This window comes from Pteronotus mesoamericanus, unplaced genomic scaffold, assembly GCF_021234165.1.
Source record: "Pteronotus mesoamericanus isolate MK-2021 breed Mesoamerican mustached bat unplaced genomic scaffold, CSHL_Meso_final scaffold_1186, whole genome shotgun sequence".
Taxonomy (NCBI): domain Eukaryota; kingdom Metazoa; phylum Chordata; class Mammalia; order Chiroptera; family Mormoopidae; genus Pteronotus; species Pteronotus mesoamericanus.
Genome location: NW_026555302.1, coordinates 16,323,071 through 16,345,241, shown reverse-complemented (window position 1 = coordinate 16,345,241; position 22,171 = coordinate 16,323,071). Strand labels below are relative to the sequence as shown.

The 22,171-nt window shown below is 62.5% G+C and overlaps 4 protein-coding genes across 4 annotated transcripts; 2 read left to right on the top strand and 2 right to left on the bottom strand.

Moving 5' to 3' along the window:
- The first annotated feature begins 290 nt into the window (after window positions 1–290).
- On the top strand, window positions 291–3,028 carry FCER1G (Fc epsilon receptor Ig). The gene is made up of 5 exons (XM_054587589.1): window positions 291–413; window positions 2,061–2,152; window positions 2,263–2,295; window positions 2,561–2,581; window positions 2,724–3,028. The coding sequence occupies exons 1-5, from the start codon at window positions 365–367 to the stop codon at window positions 2,784–2,786; spliced, it is 258 nt and encodes an 85-aa protein (XP_054443564.1). The 5' UTR covers window positions 291–364; the 3' UTR covers window positions 2,787–3,028.
- A 1,836-nt stretch (window positions 3,029–4,864) lies between these two features.
- On the bottom strand, window positions 4,865–6,011 carry APOA2 (apolipoprotein A2). The gene is made up of 4 exons (XM_054587587.1): window positions 5,979–6,011; window positions 5,757–5,828; window positions 5,443–5,575; window positions 4,865–5,081 (listed from the first exon to the last, which is right to left on the bottom strand). Exons 2-4 carry the CDS (start codon window positions 5,806–5,808, stop codon window positions 4,928–4,930), a joined length of 339 nt encoding a protein of 112 aa, XP_054443562.1. The 5' UTR covers window positions 5,809–5,828; window positions 5,979–6,011; the 3' UTR covers window positions 4,865–4,927.
- Window positions 6,012–7,369: 1,358 nt separating this feature from the next.
- TOMM40L (translocase of outer mitochondrial membrane 40 like) lies at window positions 7,370–12,017 on the top strand. The gene is made up of 10 exons (XM_054587857.1): window positions 7,370–7,770; window positions 7,989–8,236; window positions 8,514–8,581; window positions 8,843–8,935; window positions 9,191–9,292; window positions 9,404–9,509; window positions 9,690–9,812; window positions 9,942–10,018; window positions 10,215–10,317; window positions 10,440–12,017. The coding sequence occupies exons 2-10, from the start codon at window positions 8,122–8,124 to the stop codon at window positions 10,577–10,579; spliced, it is 927 nt and encodes a 308-aa protein (XP_054443832.1). The 5' UTR covers window positions 7,370–7,770; window positions 7,989–8,121; the 3' UTR covers window positions 10,580–12,017.
- On the bottom strand, window positions 11,576–14,835 carry NR1I3 (nuclear receptor subfamily 1 group I member 3). The gene is made up of 6 exons (XM_054587608.1): window positions 14,737–14,835; window positions 14,347–14,584; window positions 13,225–13,639; window positions 13,130–13,158; window positions 12,853–13,035; window positions 11,576–12,294 (listed from the first exon to the last, which is right to left on the bottom strand). The coding sequence occupies exons 1-6, from the start codon at window positions 14,833–14,835 to the stop codon at window positions 11,576–11,578; spliced, it is 1,683 nt and encodes a 560-aa protein (XP_054443583.1).
- Between the last annotated feature and the right edge of the window lie 7,336 nt (window positions 14,836–22,171).

Here is a 22,171-nt window from a genome sequence, read left to right as displayed (position 1 = left end):
GTGGGAGGGAGCGGGCTCCTGTGGGCCCTAGCGGGTCGCTGGGGGCAGGTGACCACAGACGTGTCTCTGACCAGGGCCGGTGCGAGGAGGCGGGTTCGAGGGCCTTCCCCAAGCCCGGCAGTGCCCTCAGCCTGTGGTGGCACAGCTCCAGCCACGGGATGACCGAGGCGGAAGAGCCCACGTCGCTGGCTCCCATAGTAGGCCCTTCCGGGAGCCGCCTGGTCTCTTGCAGGAAGGGGAAGGGGCCAGAGCTGGGGGAGGCGTGGCAGGAAGGGGGGAACTCTGTGGTCAGGGAGCTTCTCACCCAGCACAGCTGCGCCCTCAGAGCTGCGATCCCGCTCACCGCCCCTCAGCCCTGGCCACCATGGTCCTGGCCGCGGTCCTGCTCTTGCTCCTTTTGGTTGAACAAGCAGGTGAGAGGGCCTGGCCCGGGACGGTGAGCTGGCGCTCCCAGGTGGGAGTGGAGGGCATGTGGGGGCCGGCGAGGCAGGGCCCGCGGAGCGAGGCCGGCCGTGGGCAGCGGGACGCAGCGACCCTGAGGCGGGGCCCGTGGTGCCCCCCTTCCTGGCCCCGTCTTACTTTCTCAGGGCACAGGTGCACCGAAGGCTCCAGCTGGCGGGGCGGGGAGCGTGTGGCATAAGAGGCTGTTCTGGGAAAGGCTGCACTTCCTGTGGGTGCCTGTGGCCTTGCCTGTCGGGAGCTGACCTCTAGCCGGTGAAGTCGTATTTATAAAGTCCCTTCAGGCGGGCAAGAGCGGTCGAGCAGACGCGATTGCCGCTTCTGTGGGGCGTCGCCCGTGACGGTCTCCTCCCGGGAGCCGCGGAAGGCAGGCGGTGGGCGGCCGCGATGCCCAATTCCAGAGACCTGAGCGTCCGCAGAGACACCGAGGCAGAAACGGGAAGGTCTCGGCAGTCGGTTCATGGACCCTCGCGGGCTCTCCGGGGCGTCCTGCGTGAACGTTTTCCAGAAGGACGGTTGCGGACGGGGGTTGGGGAGAATGGGGTTAGTGAAACTGAAGGGAAACGGGAAACCGAAGGCGGAGCGGGGGCTCCACCGGCTGTGAAGGTGGAAGGATGGAGGAGCCGCCGGCGGGAGGAGGGCGCCGGCGCCGGCATGGAAGAAGGGCGCCCCCAGCCTTCGGGGGCAGAAAACCAGGATCTGCCCTCCGGCTGTCACACAGCGGGGCCCCCAACATGCTGCTGGTCCTCCTTGAGCCTGGGTTTCGTCACCCCTAAGATGGCGGCGACGCTTCTCACCCAGGGTGGTTTTGAGATTTATGCAACATGGAGCGTGAGAGACCACCTCTGAAAACAAAGTACTAGACGGGTACCCGTCGCGGCCCACGAGCGCGGGCGGTGGGGGCAGACGGCGCTCACGGCCTGTCGGGTGTTCGAACTGGGTAAACTTCCCCTCTCGGGCACAGGGCGTGAGGAACAGGGCCGAGTCCCGTCCCTTCAGAGGCCCCGAGGCGCGGTCCTGCCCCGGAGTCCTGGGGGCAGAGGCGCCCGCATCCCCCCGCCCGGGAAGGCCCACGCTCTCTTTGGCCATATCTGAGGGGGGGGTGGGGAGGTGAGATGACCAATAATAGAGTAATTCCCTCCCCGCCCTGCCCCGGCTCACATCCTTCCTGTCCGGCCCTCAGCCACAGGTCACAGGACCGAGCAGAGACAGTGCTGTGGTTTTTTTCACTGAAATTTGTCACCGCCTTCCCCTCACCCTACCCCTCCGCCCTGAGGTTTGGGCCTCTGCCCAGCACGCTGGGAAGAGTCCCCTGAGGCCTATTAGGTGCTCAATGGGGCCTGAGGAACCCGCAGGGCTGGAAGGGGAGGGGTTGAGGGAAGGCCTCCACGCTTCCTGCGTGAGGCCTGCGTGGTCCAAGTCTGCAGAGCCCTGGCCCCGGAGGCGGCCCCCGCCTAGGGCGAGGGCGGAGAGGGAAGGCGAGAGAGAAGAAGCCAGGCCGCAGACACGGGGTCTTCCCCGAGAACCCCCTCAGGCCCCTCCGAGCCCCCGCCCCCCGCCCGTCCTGACGCCGACCCCTCGGGCGCCGTCTCTCCCCTCAGAGGCCCTGGGAGAGCCGCAGCTCTGCTACATCCTGGACGCCGTCCTGTTCCTCTATGGCATCATCCTCACCCTGCTCTACTGCCGACTCAAGGTGAGGCTGGGCAGGCGGGCGCGCGTGGCTTTGCGGAGAAGCCCACCGTTGGGAGGGGCGGCGATGGGCCACTACCATGGCTTTTGCTGATGACCTTACCTCTCCTCCAGATCCAGGTGCGAAAGGCAGCGGTGTCCTATCAGGTATGGATCCCCGCCCTCCCCCCACACACCGGGGTGTCAACAGTGTGCTGACTCGGCCCTTCAGGGGCCGAGGCCCTGAGGCGCGGGTCTCGCGTCCTGGCCCGTGTAAGCTTCAGAGACCCCCCTCCCACTCCCACTCGGCCTGCCCACCCCACCTCCCGGCCAAACCACAGGGGACACGCCGCCACCCCCGGGCGCGGAAGGAGAGGTGGGGGGCCCCGAAGGAGGCGGGGGTCTCTGACATCTTGCTCCTTTGCCTCCACAGAAGTCAGAAGGCATTTACACGGTGAGTGGGCCTCGCCCGCCCCACCCCATCCCTGGAAATCAGCAGAGGAGGGTGGACCCCGAGTGGCTTTTGGAAGGTCCGTGGGGGGGGTGGCCCTGGGCCAGACACACGCTCCTGACTGTCCTCTGACCTCCACCTCCAGGGCCTGAGCCCCCGGAGCCAGGAGATGTACGAAACCCTGAAGCATGAGAAACCACCACAGTGACTGCAGGACAGAGGCCCCGGGTCTTGCCCCCTCCTGCTCCCGTCCCGGCCCCAGCCCCGCCCTCGGCACCGCACGTGCCTCCGCCACTGACGCCCTTGGGCCTACCCCCGAGATGACGCTGTGCCCCCACGGACGGACCCACGGGTTCGTCCTCCCTGCCCAAGGCCTGTGGTCAGATGCTGCTCGTTGATGTTCATATTCTAGTCTCCCCCCCGACTGCACCCCCCCGCCCCGCCCCCAGCACCCACTGAACAATGGGAAGGGAACGCCACCAATAAAGCTGCCACCGAACAGACCACTCGTTCATTCGCCCACTCGGCGATCACGCCCTGAGCCGCTGCGAGGCTCCAGGCTGGACACCAAAGATGCCGTTGGGAGGAGGACAGACCCCATTCCTGACCTGGCGGAGCACAGGGCCAGACGCCAGGCCGTTTTGCTCGCTTGAGGGGTGAATGCGTCCTGTGAGGGGCACAGACACGGCCCCTGAGCCCCGGGGTCTCTAGCGTGGAACAGGGGCAGGGACTTCTGTGTTGGGACTCTGGGCACATTCAGAGACATTTGCACCAAAAATGACTTCTGGGTTGTGGGAGAGCCGGGTCACCCAACCTCAAAGAGTGGCCAGCGCCACTGCAGTGGACGTCAGGGAGCCGTGGGCGGTGGCTCCCTGTGTCCGCGGCATCAGCCTGGCCAAGAGGGCAGACAGACGCACAGGAGGGGTGGTGTGGCGGAGGCAGGAGGGACGCTCCCAAAGGAAGGTCGCAGGGGGACAGTGGGTCTTCAGAGGGTCTGGGGAGGGAGACGCCGCAACGGGCCAGGTGGGGACCGGACAGGGGCAAGGCAAAGGGGACAAGCCAGGTCCACATGGGGGGCGAGCTCCTCGAGCGCATGGGTGGGTGGCAAGGGATCCCCCTTGTGGGTGCCTGGCCCGTGTCCGGCTCCGCCAGGAGGCGGGAGTCCCTGCGAGTCTTCGAAGCCCACCCGACGGCCGGTCCGGCCTGGGGCGCAGCAGCCCCCTCTGCCGAGCAGCGCGCGGCCCTCACAGTGACTCCCACTTGTCAAAGTGTGTTTCCCGCTCCCCGTGCCATTTGCTCGGGTCACGAGCCCTTGTGAGGGTTCAGGCTCTTTCACGTCTAACCCGTCCAAGGTCATCCTGTCAGTGACAGACTGAGAACTGTCCCCTCACACTGCAGCACAGGAGAAGAGCGCATCCTGGGAAAGGAGGGGAGGAAGGCGGTCACGAGGGGTGGGGCTCGGGGAGGCCAGCCTACAGGTTGCTCCGAGTGCAGAGGAAATCGGAGCCTCACGGGAAGGGGATTTAAGGTGCGACACGAGAAGAGAAGGGAGCCAGGGAAGGGAAACAACCATTTCGGAGGCTAGGCAGGAAGGACGCTTCCTGGGAAGCGCCGCCGGGTCCCCGTGCCCTGATTCTGGGACCACGAGCCTCACACACTGGCCGCCTTCCCTTCCACCCTGGTTGAACCTGGGCATCGTGGCTGCCAGCACCTCGCGCCCCACACGGCCGCTGCGCCGGAGGCCTGCTGGGCCTTGAACAGGCTCGGGCCCGCCGGCTCCAGGCACTGAGAGGGCCACCGGGCCAGGGCTACAACAGCACCCAGATGGGGGGGGGGTGCAGAAGGTTGTCCCCAGACAGGGGACCAGGGGAGAGCAGCCTGCGGGGAATGACCCCCGCCTTTCACTGTGGGAACGGGGGCTGGGAGGGAAGGGAGGACCCTGGAAAGACACATCTGGGTTCACTTTTTGGAAGTTTTCTCCCCTTCACGGAATGATCTAGAGGAAATTCTGAGGACGTCCTCCGCTCCTGCGGCCTGCAGGAGGCCCGGGATTCAGCGTGTGAACCTCTCATGCTGTTCCTAGTTCCTCGTCCCTGCAAAGGCGCCTCGGTCTCCGCTCAGGGCCGTTCCCAGGCCTGCAGAAGACTCCTCCGCACCCACCCGGCCGTTTCTGACATGTGTCTCTTGGACCCTTCCTCCACCCTCCACGCCCAGCCCCCTTCCACCGGATTCCTCTCTGCCTTCCTCCTCCGTCCTTAAAAACACCAGGCTCGCCACGGACCGAGCTCCCTTTGCTATTTATTGCAGAGACGAGGAGTGGAGAGGGAGGGGGCCCAGCCGGAGGGCGTTCTAGCGGCTGGCGGGCGTGGGCTGCGCAGCTGCCGGTGGCTGGGCATCGGGCTGCGGTTTCAGCTCCACGAAGTAACCAAGTAAGGTCAGCAGGTCACTTTGAGCCTTCTCGACCAGGGGTGACAGCTTCTCCTGTGTCTCCTCCAGGTAACCCCTGGAGATGGGAGGGTCAGAGGTCAGCGTGAGAGACCCGTGGCAGCGGCAGGGGCCTGGGTGGCAGTGGGCGGGGAGATCCGAGATCCCAAACCCCAGGGCCTGGTCCGTGCTGGCAGCTCCCAGGAGCAGGGACAACCCTCCGCAGGGCAGAGGGATGTGCCCTGGGGACAGAAATCCCCAGCCCAGCCGTGGCCCGTCTGTCCCCAGGGCCATGGGGCCGGGACGAGGCAACTCTTCTCTCCACGTCAAAGCTCATCCTCCCCAACCTGCCCCCGGGCCCCGTCTCCTGTGGGACGGCAGGTCCTCCCTTCTCTCCCCCCACAGCCCCTGGGCCCTGACCCGCCCCTGCTGAGACGTACCGGGCCTGCTCCTTGAGCTGCTGGCCGTTGACCTTCTCCACCAGCTCCTTGCTGTACTCGGCCACGGCCTGGAAGTACCCAGAGAACAGGCTCTGCAGGCTCGACTCCTCCGCCTGTCTCCGCACCACAGTCCCTGCGCACAGAGAAACACGCACACACCCCTCTTCTCAGCCTCCGGCGACGCCTCTGCCACGACCCAGGCCCCACTGGTCTCCCGCTCGGGGTCTTCCTTCTGAGCCCTGGGGTCGCGAGGCCCGGGCACAGAGGACGGACGGGCAGGAGGGCGGCCGGGTCTCGCTCCAGCGTGCACTCACCTTCGAGGCTGCAGGCGGTGAGCAGCAGCACCGCGAGGCTCAGCAGCTTCATGGTGGAGCGGCAGGGGCGGCCTGCACACACAGGGCGGTGGGCGAGGACGTGGGGCGCAGGGGGCCCAGCCCCTCCCCAGGGACCGCACCTGGGTGCCCCTCCAACCTGGCCTCCCCCCCCACCATGAGACCGGGCCCTCCCCACAGCCTCCCCCAGCTGTTGCTCCCTACCTGGTCAGTGCCTAGGTGCTGGTGTCTGCGGCGGGCGCGAGCCTGGCCGGGGAGGCAGGGCCTATATATGAGCCCGCTTCCCCGCCCCGCTGTCAGGTGACGGGGCTGTGGAGGGGCGTTGGGGCAGGGGCCTTGCTGGAGTAAACAAGGGGGAGAAATGGGGGAGGAGCGGACCGTGGGGGGTGTGCGCTGACGGTGGCTGGCAGGCCTTCCTGGAGGCCCGGGGCGCGTCGGTTCCTTTGGGGGGTGCGGCAGCAGTCACCGGCTGTTCTCTGGAAAGCTCGGACACGTCGAGGCCCCAGCCCGCGGTCCCTTTGTCCCATTGTGGGTGGATTTCACCTCCTTCACCAGACCCCCCTTCACAGCAACTTGGCAGAGAGGTTTTGGGGAACAGGAGAAAGGAGTTGCAATTTGGGGTAGGGGTGAGGGTCAGAGGGTGGGTGATCGACTGTCCCTTTTCGAGTTAATGTGTAATGGGGGGGGGGGGAACATGAGGGCCCAGAATGGCCTGTGTGCTGACCAATGAGCGCACCCTGCCCCCAAACAAACAAAAGTCAGAAAGTAGCCTCTGCCTTTCCCCTGCCCTGTTGGAAGGCTCTGGTAGGAAAGAAGGCCAAAGTTAAAGGATAAAGGTTGCATGTCCCTGGTCACTGGGTCACCTTATCAGTTCTAGGTGGCAGCCAGCCAATATGAGCGGGCAGGGGCCACGGGGTCCCTCTCACCAAGGCCCCAGCCCGGACTGTAACGGAGGGAAGTAGATTCCTCAGGCCCATGGCATTTGGGTGAAATCAGCATTTGCATCTTTCATCCTTCTGCCCTCAAAGTGTAGGTAGGACATTCTTGAGAGGTGGGCTGGGAGAGGCAAGGGCCCGACAGGAGGGCGACCAGAGCCCCCCCGACGTCTCATGCGGCGCCCCTGACTTCCCCGCGGAGCCCTTGCTACTGGAAGGCATCCACCGACTCCCGCCTGGCCCCAGGGTGGGGCGCACTTTGGGGCGGGGGTCCGTGGGCCTGGGTGTTATTGGCCAGCTCTGCCTGCGGAATCAGGGACGGAAGGATTCGGCACTGGGGCGGCTGCGTCAGGGCTCAGCTCTGCTAGGAGCCAGGCTGCAGCCCCTGCTCCTCCAGCCCCCGCTCTCACCCCGGGACCCATTCAGAGGGAAGCAGAGAACTTGGGGAGCCGTGGGCCCGCAGGAGGGAGTGGGAGTCCGTGTCCCAGGGCGGCCGTGAAGGCGAGCAGCGCGCAGAGCACCATGCGGGGCTGGGGGAGGGGGCCCAGGGGCTCAGGGGATGGGGGCGCCGAGGGCCGACGCAACCCAGGTTCGCAAGAAGTCCTCCCTCCGCCACTCTTCTCAAAAGGCAGTTCTCCAAGCTGCACAGCGGAGGGAGCGTCCGCGGCCCAGGCTCCAAGATGCTCCCTCCAGAGTCCTGCACGCTCCCAGGTCCCCCGACCTCGGACAGGCCGTGTGACCAAGGCCAACGCTCGGGAGCTGACTTCCAGCCTGCGCCGGCGCTGGAGCTCTCCGGACGCGAGGCCTGCCACTCTCCTGCTTCCTCCTCTCCCATTGGCCCCTGGCCGATCGAGGCCGCGTCTATTTCGTACGTTGGGCGGGGCCGAATCGAGGGAGGGTCGGGGCTTTACAAGCTTTTTTGCCCGGTCCCAAGATGGCGCCCGTGACCACGCCAAGAAAGCCGCGTGAAGCCGCAGTTCTGCCATCACTCAAGATGGCTGCCCCCATCAAGATGACCGGGGTGTGCCGGGGGGACAGGGGCAGCGTGATGGTCTGAGACGGTAAGGGCCCCTGCTGCGTTGCAAGCCTCGCCCTGGGGCCTAGGGGTGAGGAGTGGGAAGGCCAGAAAGCTGGGTGGGCTCTGCGGTGGGGCTAGGGCTGCGCAGTGGGGGAGGGGACGGGGTGACAGGTGGGGGCGAGGGATCGAAGACGGGACGGGGCTGTGCCTGGGGTCCAGTCGCCCCACCGGCGCCCTTTCCCCCGACTCTTCTCGTTCCAGGTCTGGTGTCGGATCATGGGGAAGTTTCGGGGACTGGGGAGCGGGATGGTGGGGGGTGGGGCCCGTGCTGGGTAGAGGGAGGAAGAGCATCTTTCCCCCGGCTGAGCCCGGTGCCCCCGTCCCCTGGGCTGAAATGGGGAACACGCTGGGCCTGACGCCGCTGGGGGCTTTGCCCCGCCGGAGCCCTCGTCGAGAGGAGCCTCTGCCCAACCCGGGGAGCTTCGATGAGCTGCATCGCCTGTGCAAAGGTGAGCACTTGGCATTTGGTGTCTCCAGCTGGAGGCGTCGAGGAGGGGGGGGGGTCTCGAGGGCTGGGTGTTCGGGAAAGGGGAGATCGCTGCGGGGGCTTGCAGCCTCAGGCAGGACCGGCGCCCCAGCGGAGCCGAGCATTTGGAGTGGAGCGTTTCGTTGCAGGATCTGAAAGGAGGTCAGTTCCTCCAAAGCGCTTTCCGTGGGAGGGAACGGGGATTCCTTCCTGGGGGAGGGGTTGCTCGCCTGTACTCATTCCTCCCTCTCCCCCTTCAGATGTGTTCCCGGGACAGATGGAGGGAGTGAAGCTCATTGTCAACAAGGTTCTGAGCAGCCATTTCCAGGTGCTCCCACTTCTCGGCTCCTCCCTGCCTGTCCCCTCCTTGTCTCCTGTCCTTCGCACCCCTGCCGCGGCCACCCCCGTGGGGAGGGGAGCGAGGAGGGAGGCTCCTGAACTCCCTTGCCCTGGAACTTGTGGCCTTCACCCGGGTGCCCCTCCGCGTATGGAGGAGTGTTGGGGATTCTTAAAAGGCCTGGATGGGGAGAGGACACAGGGCGAGGCGGAGGACGGAGACGCTGTCCTCCACCGGCTCCTCTTTCCTCAGGTGGCTCACACCGTGCACCTGAGTGCCCTGGGACTGCCCGGCTATCACCTCCACGCAGCCTACGCAGGGGACTGGCAACTCAGCCCTACTGAGGTGAGGGCTCCACACCCCTGGGCCACCTCCCCGAGAGCCCGCCTGGAGGGGGCGGCAGTGCGAGCGTTAGCGGGAGAAGGGGCAGGGCGCCCACCTGCGCATCGGGCCGCTTCCGAGCGAGCGAGCCGGTGGATGGCAGGGGGCAGGGACCCAGCGCCGCGCGAGAGCGTTTTCCTCAGGGCGCCCCTAGGGGGCACCGCGCGCCGCTCGGGACTTCGGGCCGCGGGGACCCCAGCTGTGTGCGCTCTCGGACAGGTCTTCCCCACTGTGGTAGGCGACCTGGACAGCAGCGGCAGCCTCAACGCCCAGGTCCTGCTCCTCCTGGCCGAACGCCTCCGAGCCAAGGCCGTCTTCCAGGTGACCCGTGCGCCCGCCCCCGTGCAAGGGCCCCCTTTCTCCGGGAATGCCCCGCTTCTGGGGGTGGGGGTGGGGGTAGGGGGGTACTCACTGCTCGCTCCCGCCACCCAGACGCAGCAGTCCAAGTTCCTGACCTGGCAGTTCGACGGCGAGTACCGGGGTGACGACTACACGGCCACGCTGACCCTGGGGAATCCCGACTTGATCGGGGAGTCCGGTGAGACACCGGCGCAGGGGTCTTTTCACCGTGGCCGCCCACCGGCTGGCGTTGGCCATGCCCCTTCATCAGCTGTCCCCCGAGCGGTTCGACCAGAAACCTCGTGGGCAGGCCGGGCGGGGCCCCTGGGGAGAGGGCAGCGCCGCTGTGTCCAGGGCTGACTCTCTGTCCCCCGCCCAGTGATCGTGGTGGCGCACTTCCTGCAGAGCCTCACTCATCGGCTGGTGCTGGGAGGAGAGCTGGTTTATCACCGCCGGCCAGGCGAGGAGGGGGCCATCCTGACGCTGGCGGGGAAGTACTCGGGTACGGGGTGGGGTACGGGGTGGGGTACGGGGAGGGGTACGGGGGGGAGGGGCATGCTGGGCGTGGCTGGGCCTCTGGGCCTGTCCCGCTGCCCTAAGGCTCCGTTCCTCTCGCCCTTGGTTTTCACAGCCCTGCACTGGGTAGCCACCCTGAATGTGGGATCGGGCGGGGCCCATGCCAGTTACTACCACCGGGCCAATGAGCAGGTGAGAGGACTGCGCCGCCCCCGCCCCCGCACGCCGGTCGGGAGCTCTGCCCCGCCCTGCACCTCCACGGGCCTGCCCGCCTGCGGTCCCTCCTGCCCGCGCTGCCCGTGCTTTCACAGGCGCCTCCTCCTGCGGACTTCTGCCGGCCCCCTGCGGTCCGCCCGGACGCACACCCCGCTCCCACCCCTGTCCGCAGGTTCAGGTCGGCGTGGAGTTTGAGGCAAACACGAGGCTACAGGACACGACCTTCTCCTTTGGTTACCACCTGAGTCTGCCCCAGGCCAACATGGTGTTCAGAGGTGAGGGTGGCCAAGACAGCACCGCGGGGGCGGAGGGCGGGGGGCGGGGAGCGCCGCCTCCCTCCTGCGGACCCCTCCTCCGCGCCGGCTCAGTGACCCCGTCTCCGGCCTCTCCGCTGCAGGCTTGGTGGACAGCAACTGGTGTGTGGGCGCGGTGCTGGAGAAGAAGATGCCCCCGCTGCCTGTCACCCTCGCCCTCGGGGCCTTCCTCAACCACTGGCGCAACAGGTTCCACTGTGGCTTCAGCGTCACCGTGGGCTGAGGCTGCCCAGCGCCGCCGCAGCCGCCGAGTCAGGTGCCCCAGGGCGAGAGACGAGGCCCCTCTCCAGAGCCCGCCTTGCTGGGTGCCCCACAGGTCCCGGGGCAGAGTCGGGGACAGGACCATGCCCTCCTCAGAACTGGGGCTGCCACAAGGGAGCCGATGAGGCAGTGCTGTGAGGACCCCCCTGCCCCAGTGTGTGTCCTTGGTCCCCGCCGCGGCTCTGGACTGCGGGACAAGGGCTAAGGGGTCTGTCCCGCTCAGTTGTCTCCGTCACACTCCGCCTTCTTCACGTCCCTGTGGATTAAAGCTCCTCGCCTCCTTGTCAGAGCAGAGCGCCCTGCGTAGGACTGGTGCCATCCTGTTTCCCGGCCCAGAGCCTTCCGAGGCTGGGATCGAGTCTTGACCTCAGAAAGTGGGGCCACGCATCCCCAGAAGGAGCATCTTCCTTCCCTGTCTTCCGTGCTTCCAGAGAACAACCTTCCCCCGTGCACCCCCGCCCCGCCGCGACGCGAGGCGAGGCGGTTATTGCTTTAGCCTTTCGCCGGAACCGTGGGCTCCCTCCCTCCTGGTCCTGGCCTCTGGTCCCAGCCTTCGCCCTTCCCAGCCCCAGGTGTCCAGGTGGGCTGTGAAGGCGGCCAGCCCAGCCGCAGAGGTCCTGGGTCAGAGGCATCCTGGCAGACGTCCCTGGATGTGCTGTTGATGCTCCGGAGCACAGCCAGCAGGCCCAGCAGCTTTGCACACAGAGACCTCAGGGGCAGGAAGTAGTGAGGTCACCAGGAAAAGGAAGGAAATAAAGCAGCTGAGAGTGTTGTCCTGCCCACCCCCCTCCTCCGAACTGCCCCTCAGTTAGGCTAGGTCCGACTGCCAGAGAAAACCGTGTTCTGGGGTGACAGATTTCTCAGAGGTCCCCAAGGGGCCTCTCTGTGTGACACTGTCTTCGCGCACGTGCCGTTTGTCTTGCACCCAGAGCTCAGAGGGCCACGTGTGAAGAAAGCCTCAGACTTGGCGAGGGCTCCAGCTGTTTGGAATCTGAGGGCCTGGCCATGGAGAGCAGCTTCTAGGAGGCGGGTGTGTCCTGGAGTCTAAAGCACCCCTCTCTGGGCAGAACGGCTTGTGGAGGGCGGGCAGCAGTGGGCGCAGCGCACTCAGGCGGGGGAGGTGGCCTGCTGAGCGGGGGGCTTTGGCCGTGAAGCTGTGAATGAGCATCACCTCGTGGGCATGAGCAATGGAAGGACGGGCCCGGTGAAGAGGAGGGCAAAGGCCCAGGGCGGAGCGTGAACACTCCGCGAACGCCGCTGGTCCAGGGAGGTTGGATGGGGGAGCGAGCGGGAGGAGGCCATCAGTCTCAGGAATGCCGTGATACAGGCTGTGAGCAACTACTTCGCATCTCCACTGAATAAAAGTCTGGAAAAAGTGAGAGGAGGCCGCCGCAGGAGCTGTTCGGGTGCTGGAACGCATGAGATGGGAGGGAAGGAGTGGACCCCAAGGGACCACGGATCCCAGAGGAAAGGACAGTGAAGTGTCCAAGCTGAGCTCACTGGCCCCTAACCGCTTCCTTCCCTGGGGCCGGCCTTTGATGTAGCTCCACAGGGCCAGTGCAGGAGGGGGCTGCCCCTGGTCAGTCTCCTCCCTCTGGCTAACCTGCGGGTCTGCAAGAGGGAGCAGGAAGGACAGGTGTGCTGGGTCAGCCTGCACCGCGCCCCAGAGGGCTGAGGCTGGAGGTCTCACGGGCCTGGGATGGACGGATTTGAGGCGCTGGGAGGTGGGCAGAGGTGTCGGGAGAAACTTCTGGGCTTTGGGGCTGCTCTCCAGGCAAGGAGGGGGCCGCGCAGCCGCGAGCACATACGCAGGCTCCCGGAGCTGCAGTCCCCTCGGTGCCCCGTGGAAGCGAAAGAGAAGTGCTCAGAACTCGTTCTGGAACCCCACTGTGGGGGGACCAGGTCTCGGGGCTTTCGGGGGCCTTTGCCTCAGGCCAGCCACAAGGCCACACGTCCCACACTGCTCTGGCGCCACCCCACTGAGGGCCCCACGTTCTCCCGTGCAGCCGGGAGCCCCCAGGCGAAGGCCTGTGCCTGGAGACACGCAGTGGCGTTGAGTGCGTGTGACCGATGACGCCCTCTCCCCTGAGAAGGCAGACCTGGAGCTGCACAGTCAGGGGCCTGCGGGGGCAGGACGCAGGGCCTCCCACTTCTGACTGAGACAGGGAACCAAAGTTGGCAATTCAAGGCCCGGTGCCTGGAAAGGCTGAGCGGTGGGTTAGTGTGGTCAGGGGCTTGTTTCCTTTCGTTTCTGTTGGTGGGGGTGGGGGCAGCGTGTTCCTCCTGAAGGTGGGGGGAGGTCCTTGGTGAACCGGATGACGTGCTGTACCATGAACGCGTTGACATCTGCAAAGTGCGTGAGCAGAGCCGCGCAGGGGCGGGGCGGGGCGGGGTGGGGGGCGCGCAGGGGCAAGCGAACTGATGGGTGGGGGGCTGCAGAGTCAGGGCCGGGCCGGGCCGGGCTCTCCCTTTGTTCTCTCCAGCCTTGGGAGGGCCGGGGCGAGGAGCCTGCCTCGGCCGGGCCTGGAGAAGTCCTGTCCTCTGAATTGGTGCAGGACACACGGCCCCCTCCCTCAGGCCGTCCTCCTTGGTCACCCTTTGGGTCACCTTCCAGCCCAAGTCCTGTAAGTGCCCGCCCCGAACTGTACACACTGGTCCAGCACGGGGTCCCTGTGGTGGGCGTGGGCCCCCGACTCTGTCTGGACAAGCTCTTCCTGCTCCTTCCTCGGCTGCGCAGGAGCTCGCTGGGTCCGGGGCTGGGCCCGCGTCGTGCGCTGCAGGGCCTGGGCTGCTTCCGGCAGAACCGCTGTGCCTGGGCGAGAGATGCGGCAAAGCTGCGGACGCCAGCACACAGTGCTTCTCTGCCAGCCTCCGGTCTCGACGCCGGGCGCCCTGCCCAGTGAAGGGTGCAGGGCGCGAGCCCTGAGGTCTCCAGAGGCTCCAGGCGGCGGGGGTCCTGTCCACACGCCCCAGCCCCTGGGGCTCGGCGGGGCTGCAGAGAGCAGGGCACTGGGCTGGGGGCCTGTAAGGAGGTCTGGCTTCCGCGGGAACATCGAAGCAGGATCTTCCTACTTAGAACATCGCCTCCTGTTTGTGGAGTGTTGTAGTTTCAAAGGCTGGGCGGTCACATCTGAGGGGATGAAGCAATCCTATGAGGAGGCACGGGATGTGCTATTCGTAGGTGGTGGTCATGTTTCTCAGAAACGCAAACAGGCTGAGAGTCCAGTGACAGGTCCAAGGTCATGGAGACAGCGAGGGTTGGGGTGCCAGACGGGTGAGTCTAAACACTGGCTAGAGCTTTAAAGCAGAGTGAACTTGGGCAAGTTGACCTGTGTGGACCCCAGTTACAGGGTCTGTTGGGGGCATTGCCTCAGCGCCTGGCACACAGAAAGGGCACAAAATAATTCAATTATCGAGTACCTTCTAAGTGACAGGCCCTATATGTGAGATAGAAGAGAAAAAACCAGCCACGCTCATTCTGAGGGAGCGTTTTGGGAGAGGGAACGGCCAGGGCCAGCGCAGGCGTGGCTGAGGGTGGACCGGAGCGCGTCCGGCTGGGGTGCACTGAGCCGGGGACAGAGTCGCGAGAGGCGGCATGGAGGAGCTAGACCGTGGGATCAGGGGCCGGAAGAGCTGGAACCCCAGGAGGTTCCGAGCAGAATGGTGACATCGTCTGACTTGTGCTGGGAGCTCACTCTGCCTGCTGTCGGGGGAGAGCTCCGTGGGGACGGGGAAGAGCAGAGAGGCGACGGGAGGGGCTCACTCTGCTCTGCTTCCCGCCGGCATCCGGGCATGTCCGCCTCCTGCAGGCTGGGCAGCGGCGCCTCTGGGCCCGGGTGGCCTCGCAGCTCCCAGCGGAGAGGCAGCCCCCCGGTGCTCCTGCCAGGTGTCCGTCTGCGGGAGGCCGAGACGTGAGCGTGGGGATGGCAGTGAGCGGGTGTGTACGTGAGGGGCCCCGATGGCTTCGCTAGTCTGAGCTGTGCCCACGGGCCCCTCCGGGTGCACAGGGCGCCACGCCCTCCAGCACTGGCGTGGAGGCGCAGGGCCGCTCAGGAAAGCCTGGTGCCCATGACCGAGGGGCTGTGTCCGTGGGACGGGCATCGGCCTTCGCTCTGTTACCACGCCGTCGGTAGCGTGGAGGTGGGCGACATGGCGTGAGCTAGCCGTGGTGTCAGGCTCCAGGGTGCGGGAGGGATGTAGCTGGACAAGCTTGGGCATGTGGCAGGGCTGTTTCCACGGGGGAGGAGACTCACCCCACAGTCCGGGTGTGGACGTGGCAGCCCGTGGCCCGGCCCACGCTCCACCCAGTTCTCGGCTCAGCATCCCCACTGGCCGTGCCTTCTGGCGCCGGGGCGACTGTCACAGCCCCTGAACGTGGGCAGGGTGGCCGTCTTGTCTGCTCTGGGCCGCCCTTGACCCCCTCTGCCCTCTCCTGCAGGGCACCCTTCTGGATGTGCCCTGCGCCCAGCCCCTGCCTCATCTGCTGCACTTCATTGCTGCCGGTCTCGGCCCCCAGGAGAGTGCCTGCCTTCTCTGAGGCAGCGCTTCCCTTGCAGGCCATGGACTCTGGCGTGGGACGCGTCTCCCCAAACTTGCACTCCGCCCCTGCCTTCCCCGTGATCTCGGGAGCTGCCCGTTTGGAGGTAGGGGTTATGGCCCTCGGTACCTGGAAAACAAGGACCTTCTGTTGTGTGTGGCCACCAGCTGCTCTCAGTGACTACCCAGGAGGGCACAGACTCCGGACCCAGGGCAAAGGCCTGCGGTGCTGCCTGCTGGCACTTGGGGAGGGACTCTGGTGGGTGGGGACCTCATGGCTCATTGGAAGCTGCTTCTAATCAGACCGTGGAGATTTTCACTCCTGCTGAGCTTCAGGCTACATCAGCAGCCTCCTCTGGGTATAGGTCCTGGGCCCGCTGGGCAGAGAGGGGGAGACAGCAAGCTTTTTCACACGCATAGTGCCTACAGGGGCAGGCGTGACAGCTGCCCAAGGCTCCCCAAAGGGAAGCTCTGAGAGACTGGGGCCTGCGGAACAGCCCATGCCAAGGTCCTGCCTCCTAACTAGGGAGGGCTGAGGACTTGCTGGTCTCTATTAAACCGGAGGCAGCTGGCATTGGTTTGGGACTCTTTTTTTTCTTTCTTTCTTGGTTTAATCGTATTTCATAGGAGCTCAAATCACTCATGTATTCCTCCTCTAATGAATAAACAAAACCGCTACCGTTTACAATGCCATACAGAACACTACATAAAAGAATTCCCAGGAAATTACATTAGGATCTTCTTCCTCAGCGAGGCAACTGCTGTGGTTCCCTCTGCCTCGCACAGCATCTGCCTGAACGCACGTCCTTCTTTGTGATGATCTAAATTTAGGTGAGTACAAATCACAGCAAAAACTGAAGTTTTCATCTTTAATGAAAGGGCTTTGGCAATAACGCCTGTCTCCATGACAGCTGTGCTACCGTGTTCGGAGTCCCAGCCGAGGTACACGGAATTACATCCGTAATTAAGGTGGAGGCCCACATCTCAGGCCGTAATTTCTGTTCCACGGCAAACAAAATCAAGAAAGCAACCGTCAGACAGAAGAGAGCCCTGGCTTCGGACAAGGCAAATCCCAGGGCGGCACGTGAGAACAGCTGCTGCCTCAGCGGAGGGTTTCTGGCGCGGCCGGGGATGAGGCTGCCGCAGGCTGTGCCAGCGCCCGCAGGCTGTGCCAGTGCCCACGCCGGTGCCAGCCCCGCCTGCTGCCCCGGCGCCGGCGCCGATAAATGCGGCGGCAGGATCACTGCGTCTGCCGACTGCACTGGTCTGAAGCTCCCCTTGGACTGGCTGAGACACTCCATTCTGGGCCCCATTAAATACTGCAGAGCTCCCCCCAGTCCCAGCCCCTGGACGCGATAACACTGATGCAGAAATCTGTCTGCACGCCCCTCCGGATCCAGCGCGGATCAGGGCGGGGGCGCAGGCGAACGTCTTCCACTCCGCGCGGGGCGCGGCTGGAGGGCCTGCGTGGCAGCCGCCGTGGGCTCCTCTCCCGCTTTCTCTCTTCCCGACAGTGAGGAGTATTGCTGCAGACGTACATCTCCACATCTCAACATCTCTGATCAGAGAGCGTAATTTCAGAAGCTGTTCGGGTGTGTGGGGGATGGGCGGCCACCGTGTTGGACACGTCTGACCCCGCGCTTGCGGGATGAAGTGCGGTTCTCCGTCTCCCGACGGGAAGTCCCTGTCCCTGCCTCTGCCCCTGGGTGTTGGCTGCTTCCGCCCCGACACCACCCTCTCCCACTAGAAACGAGCTGTTGTGCCTTCTGCTGCTTCAGTTAAGAATTAAATTATAAGCAACGTTGCTCTCCAGATGAGCTAAGAACCAACGTGCAGGCTAGAGTCATAAAAACACGCACGAAGAGAAGAAGAGACTGAGGTTAAAGGAGCCCCGTTTACGTCCCGAGAATGCAGAGGGCGACCCCTTCTCCAAGTACAACATCCAGCGATGACATGTAACTGAGGTCCCAGGCGCAGGCGCTCAGCCCGGGTCCTGCGGGCGACGGCCCGTTTAGCGGTGTGTGTGCACTGGGTGGCATCTGCGGGCCACTGTGACTGTCGGAACCCTTACGGACTCATTCAGTCAACAAATCCTGGCTGAGAGCCTGCTCTGTGTGAGTCTCTAGGGATAAAAAGATGGATAAGATGTTCCCTGTCCTGGTGGAGTATTTGTTTAATCCTCAGCGGAGGATATGGTATGCATTTGAGAGAGAGAGAGAGAGAGGTATGAGAAACATTGATTGGTTGCCTCCCATACACACCCCAGGGGGGGCTGAACCCACAACCTAGGTATGTGCCCTGACCGGGGATCGACCCCGCAACATTTTGGTGTTTGGGGCGACACTCCAACCAACTGCGCCACCCGGCCAGGGCATGGAGTTCAGACGCGCTGCTGGGGAGCCAGACCTCAAAGCAGATCTTAAGGAACGTAGTCGGGTCACCGACAGGGCTGTGGACGGAAGGGGGACAGCTAGTCCTGCTCTGGTCACGGGGCGCCGAGGAGGAGGCAGGAGGGGCTCCCTGGAGGAGTGACCACTGACATGACTTTTGTGAGGGTACCGAGGACTTGTCCAGTTCCAGCCCAGGGTGCGATCCGAGAGGGTCCAGACGCCAGAGAGAAAAGCGGGCTCGCTGGAAGCACGGGCAGACCGTGCTTGGTGGGGCGCGACGTTCCGGGCGGGGAGCGGCGGCAGGAGAAAGCCCGGAGCTGCGCAGGGCCTGCCTCCTCTCTGTCTCCCCGTCCTTCTCGTCTCCGGTCCGGCCGCCCGCTGCCTCTTGGCTGGTTCGGGCCCTCGTCACATCCCACTTATGCTGCGGCCGCCTAGTCATCGTTCTTCCTGCTGCCAGCCCATCCTCCGTGTTCTCGCTGTTTCTAAAATGCACATTTAATCATGTCTCTTCCCTGCTTAAAATTCTCATTTGCGTCCCATCGCCTTCAGGATAAAATCCAGTCTCTTTAGCGTGTCACGTGAAGTCCTTGGTGATCGGGCCCCTAGGTATCCCTCCAACCCTGCTTCCCTGCCTGAACCCGACACATCACGCTTTGGCTCAGGGCTTCCTGAACGAGCTGCGCTCACTCACCTCCCAACACCTGCCCTCGCTATTCCATCTGGTGGGAACCTCCCCCTAGGCCAACCCCCCACCCCAACTCCCGACCCGAGATCTGATCCACTCGCCCTTCAGGCCTGAGCAGAGGGCCACCTGGGGGCGCCGGCGGGGTGGGGGGGCGGGCAGAGCTGTGCCTTTGCTCACGTGCTCGCCACAGCACCCACACGTTGCAGAGTGATGTCAATCAGCTGTGAGTGGTGGGAGGCTTTTATTTTGGGGTCCTTAGGGTCTGCGTACTCCTGGCACATATAATGAGGGTTTATGGAATTTATAAGTTAAATGAGTGAGGATATGAATGAAAGTCTGATTCCGAATGCCTGCTCTTTCCATGTGGCATCGTGTTATTGCCTGTGATGCAGTCATTCGTTCAGCAAACGTCTAACAGGCATCTGCTTTGTGCCAGGCACGTCCCAGCAGCACCAGGTCCCCGCTGTCATCCGGACACGTTCCTGTTTCCCTTCAGGGGGGCTTTCCTGGCCGACGACCCTTTGCTGCCCTGCGACAACATGCCCTGATTCCTGACTCCTTTCTGACTTGTGAACCGTTGGTACCTGCTCTCCCTACCTGCCACGTTTGCATTTGACATGTGGCAACCTCACTCCCTTGAGCCAGGTTTCCAGGCTGGGTCTGCGCTGCCCTGTTTGTGCCCCCAGGTCCTGGCACAAACACGTCCTTGGAGTGTTCGGGCTGCCTCATTTCCTCGCACCTTGTAACCTGGTTCCAATCTTCTTTGTCTACCTTTACCAGCGATCTCCCGCGGCCTGTGGACTGCAACATGCTTTCCCTTACGCTTCCCCCAGCCCACCGTCCTGCTGCTTAGACGCCCTGACAACATTGTGTCCTTTGAAAATCTTTCTCACTAGCCTCTCTGATGTTATGCTTTCCTGGTTCTCCACCTTTGTTTCTAACAGCTCTTTTTCTCTTTCTCCACCACGGAACCTCCCTTTTTCCTAAGCCTCTGTGTTAGGAAAAACTATAGGCTTTTCTCTAAGGCTCAGTTTCGGCCGCCCTATCTTCCTTCTTCTGTGTTCCTCCCTGACAGTTCATCTATTCATGAGACTCTGGTAAATGTAAAAAGAGCTAACATTGTAACACCGCAGTTTACAGCGTACCTTCCCGTTCCCGATTTTGGTGACCGTCCTCATTCGTCTCCAAAACCTACAACCCCAGTTCCAGGGGATCTTGCTGTTCTTAGTAGTTTCGTCTGATGCCTGTTGAGGTGAAATCTCGTTCGATTCCTTTTTCTGGACACTGACTGCCCTTGCCCAGACGTCTACCGCGGCACCTGTACGAGCAGAGCCCCCGTAAGAGCACTGCGCTTTTGCATTCCCGTGACCGGCTCTCCCCTGCTGGACTGTGAGCTCTGCGTCCTGTGAGCCTTCTTTCCCCAGCACCCAGCGCGGATCCTGCCCATACTGTGGGCTTCATAGCCAATGAGTAATTAAAGAACTCTCTGAACTCTCTGGTGCTGAATTCCAAAAGTCACGTTGAGTCTCTCCTAAATCTTGTCAGTCACCGAGTCTTACAGGGTCTTGATGCCTTAGGTTTCTCCATGTCCCTTCTCTTCCGTTATTGTCACTATCCTCACCCAGACTCTTGCCCTTGGTACAGTGACAGGGTCCCCGCCTTGGTCCCCCTGCTCTGACTGCTTCTGTTGTCAGGTCATTCCTGTGTTTCCCCAGGGAGAATAATCTAAAGATGCTATTTCTAGAAGGGTCGGTTTAAGTTCCTTGTTCTGATACATCCCGCAGCTTCCACGTCATAAACCTCAGTCTCCTTTCATCACTTTCTCTTATCACCAGATGCCAGACAGACCCGCCTTTTCCTCTTCCTTCCTTTCTACCATTCGTCTGAGTTCTAACCTTCTTTTAAGGTCCAATCCAACCCCATTTTCCCCAGGGAACTTTTGACTCTTCTGGTCCTGAACAAAATCTTTCTTCTGGGACCTACTATTCTTTATTATATAACTTACTGTGGTACTGAGGTTGGGCATTTAATCACCTATGGCAGGATGAGCAGTCAGTGGCCTCTTAGTCAAATCTGGCCTGCAGCGTGTTTCACACAGCCTTTGAGCGAAGAATTTTTTTTTTTTTTAGTTTAGAATTTGAACTAAGAAGTTTTTGTTTTTGTTTTTAAAGACTTTATTTATTTATTTTTAGAGAGGGGGAAGGGAGGGAGGAAGAGAGGGAGAGAATCATTTATGTACAGTTGCCTCTCATGCGCCCCCTATGGGGGACCTGCTGCCACCCAGGCAGGTGCCCTGATTGGGAATCAAACCAGTGACCCTTTGGTTCACAGGCTGGCACTCAATCCACTGAGCCATGCCAGCCAGGGCTTTTTTTTTTAAAATTAAAATGTTAAAAGAAAAAAAGAATATTTAATAATACATGAAAATTATATCAAATGCACACTTTGGTGTCCAAAAATAAAGTTTTACTAGAATATAGCCACACCTATTTGCTTCCATGTTGTTTATGATTGCTTTCAAACTCTAAGGAGAGACTTGGAGTTTCCAGAGGCCATAAGTATTCACTCTCTGGCTGTTCCAGAGAAAACCTGCTGACCTCTGATGTAGGGTCTTGAATTCCCTTGGTACTCTTTGCAGAGCAGTTTAACAGCTTTGGAGGTGTCTGTTGCCCTAAGGGTCTGCAGCCTTTTCTGTGCTAATTAGCCATTCATTAGAGAGCAGCGGGAAGCCAGAGGGGTAGGCTGCAGAGGCTGTGCAGGAGCCCCCGGCCAGAAACTAGTCGCTGAGGTACCAGGTTTCCATTGGAAAGTGAGAGTCCGAGGATCCAGGGGGGCGGGGGAAGGCGCAGCCTTTTTTCTCTTCTCCGTTTCTGGCCTGGCAGAGAAGACGTGCAGGCGCAGAGGCTGGAGGCGGAGGAAGGCTGCTTGAGCTCTTCCCTGAACCTGGTGTTGGGAAGAGAGCCGTGGTTTGCTGGGTGAGGGACGCTCCGCTGTGAACAACTCAGGCAGGCAGGCCAGGCAGGGAACTATCAAAAGGAAGGCGTTTGGCTTCGGATGACAGTGCCTGTGAGTAGGCGGACAGACTTTACAATGCCTGGAGGTGTCGCCGGCAGGAGAATTGGAAGGATTTCCTTAAAGCAGAAAGGAAGGCCAGATACTCAGATACACAGGAGTAGCTGTTAAGGTCAATGACATTTACTGAGATGTTCTATTTCTCTTCTTCTTGCTCTATTCATATTTTTTCCTTAAAACTTCTACATCACAGTAGGTATTCAGTGAAGCTCCATCGTAGTGAGAAATAGTCTACGTAGGTTGGACTTCCACACCTGGTGCCCACACCTGGGCCGAGCCTGCGGGGCTCGTTTTGGTCCCGGGACATGGACCACCCAGTGGGTTGCTACCTGACTTGCTGGAAGACACAGACAAGACTCTGGGGGACAGACTTGCACGCCGAAACCCATTTTAATGGCAAGAATGGGTGCGAGGCCATTGGCGCGTCTCCCTGTTTTACAGCTCGCCCGCCGGGCCTGGCACAGCGGAGGCACCTGGTCGCATTGGAATTGAACGAATCGGCTTGTGGGAGGAGCGCGTTCCCTGCTTAGGTGGGTGTCAGGGGATCGTCCTTTGGTTGGAGAGGGTTTTTTGGTTTTTGTTTTTCATGATGTAGGACGGAGGATTGATAGACCCTAAATGTCTTTCAACTCCTAGGATCTACGATCTTCCAAATCAGACACTTTGCAATTTCCCTGCCATCCTGTCACCAAATCGTAATCTGCGACGTCTGTGGGCTTTACCCCCTGCACTCATTCATTGTTTCCGCTTCCCATGCACCCTCTTCGCTCGCTTCCTCAGGCGCACACGCCGCCCCTGCGCCCTGCCTGCGTCGCGTGCTGCCCCTTCCCTCTCCGCCTTCGCTCCCCCTGCTCCGTTTTCCGCGCTCTCG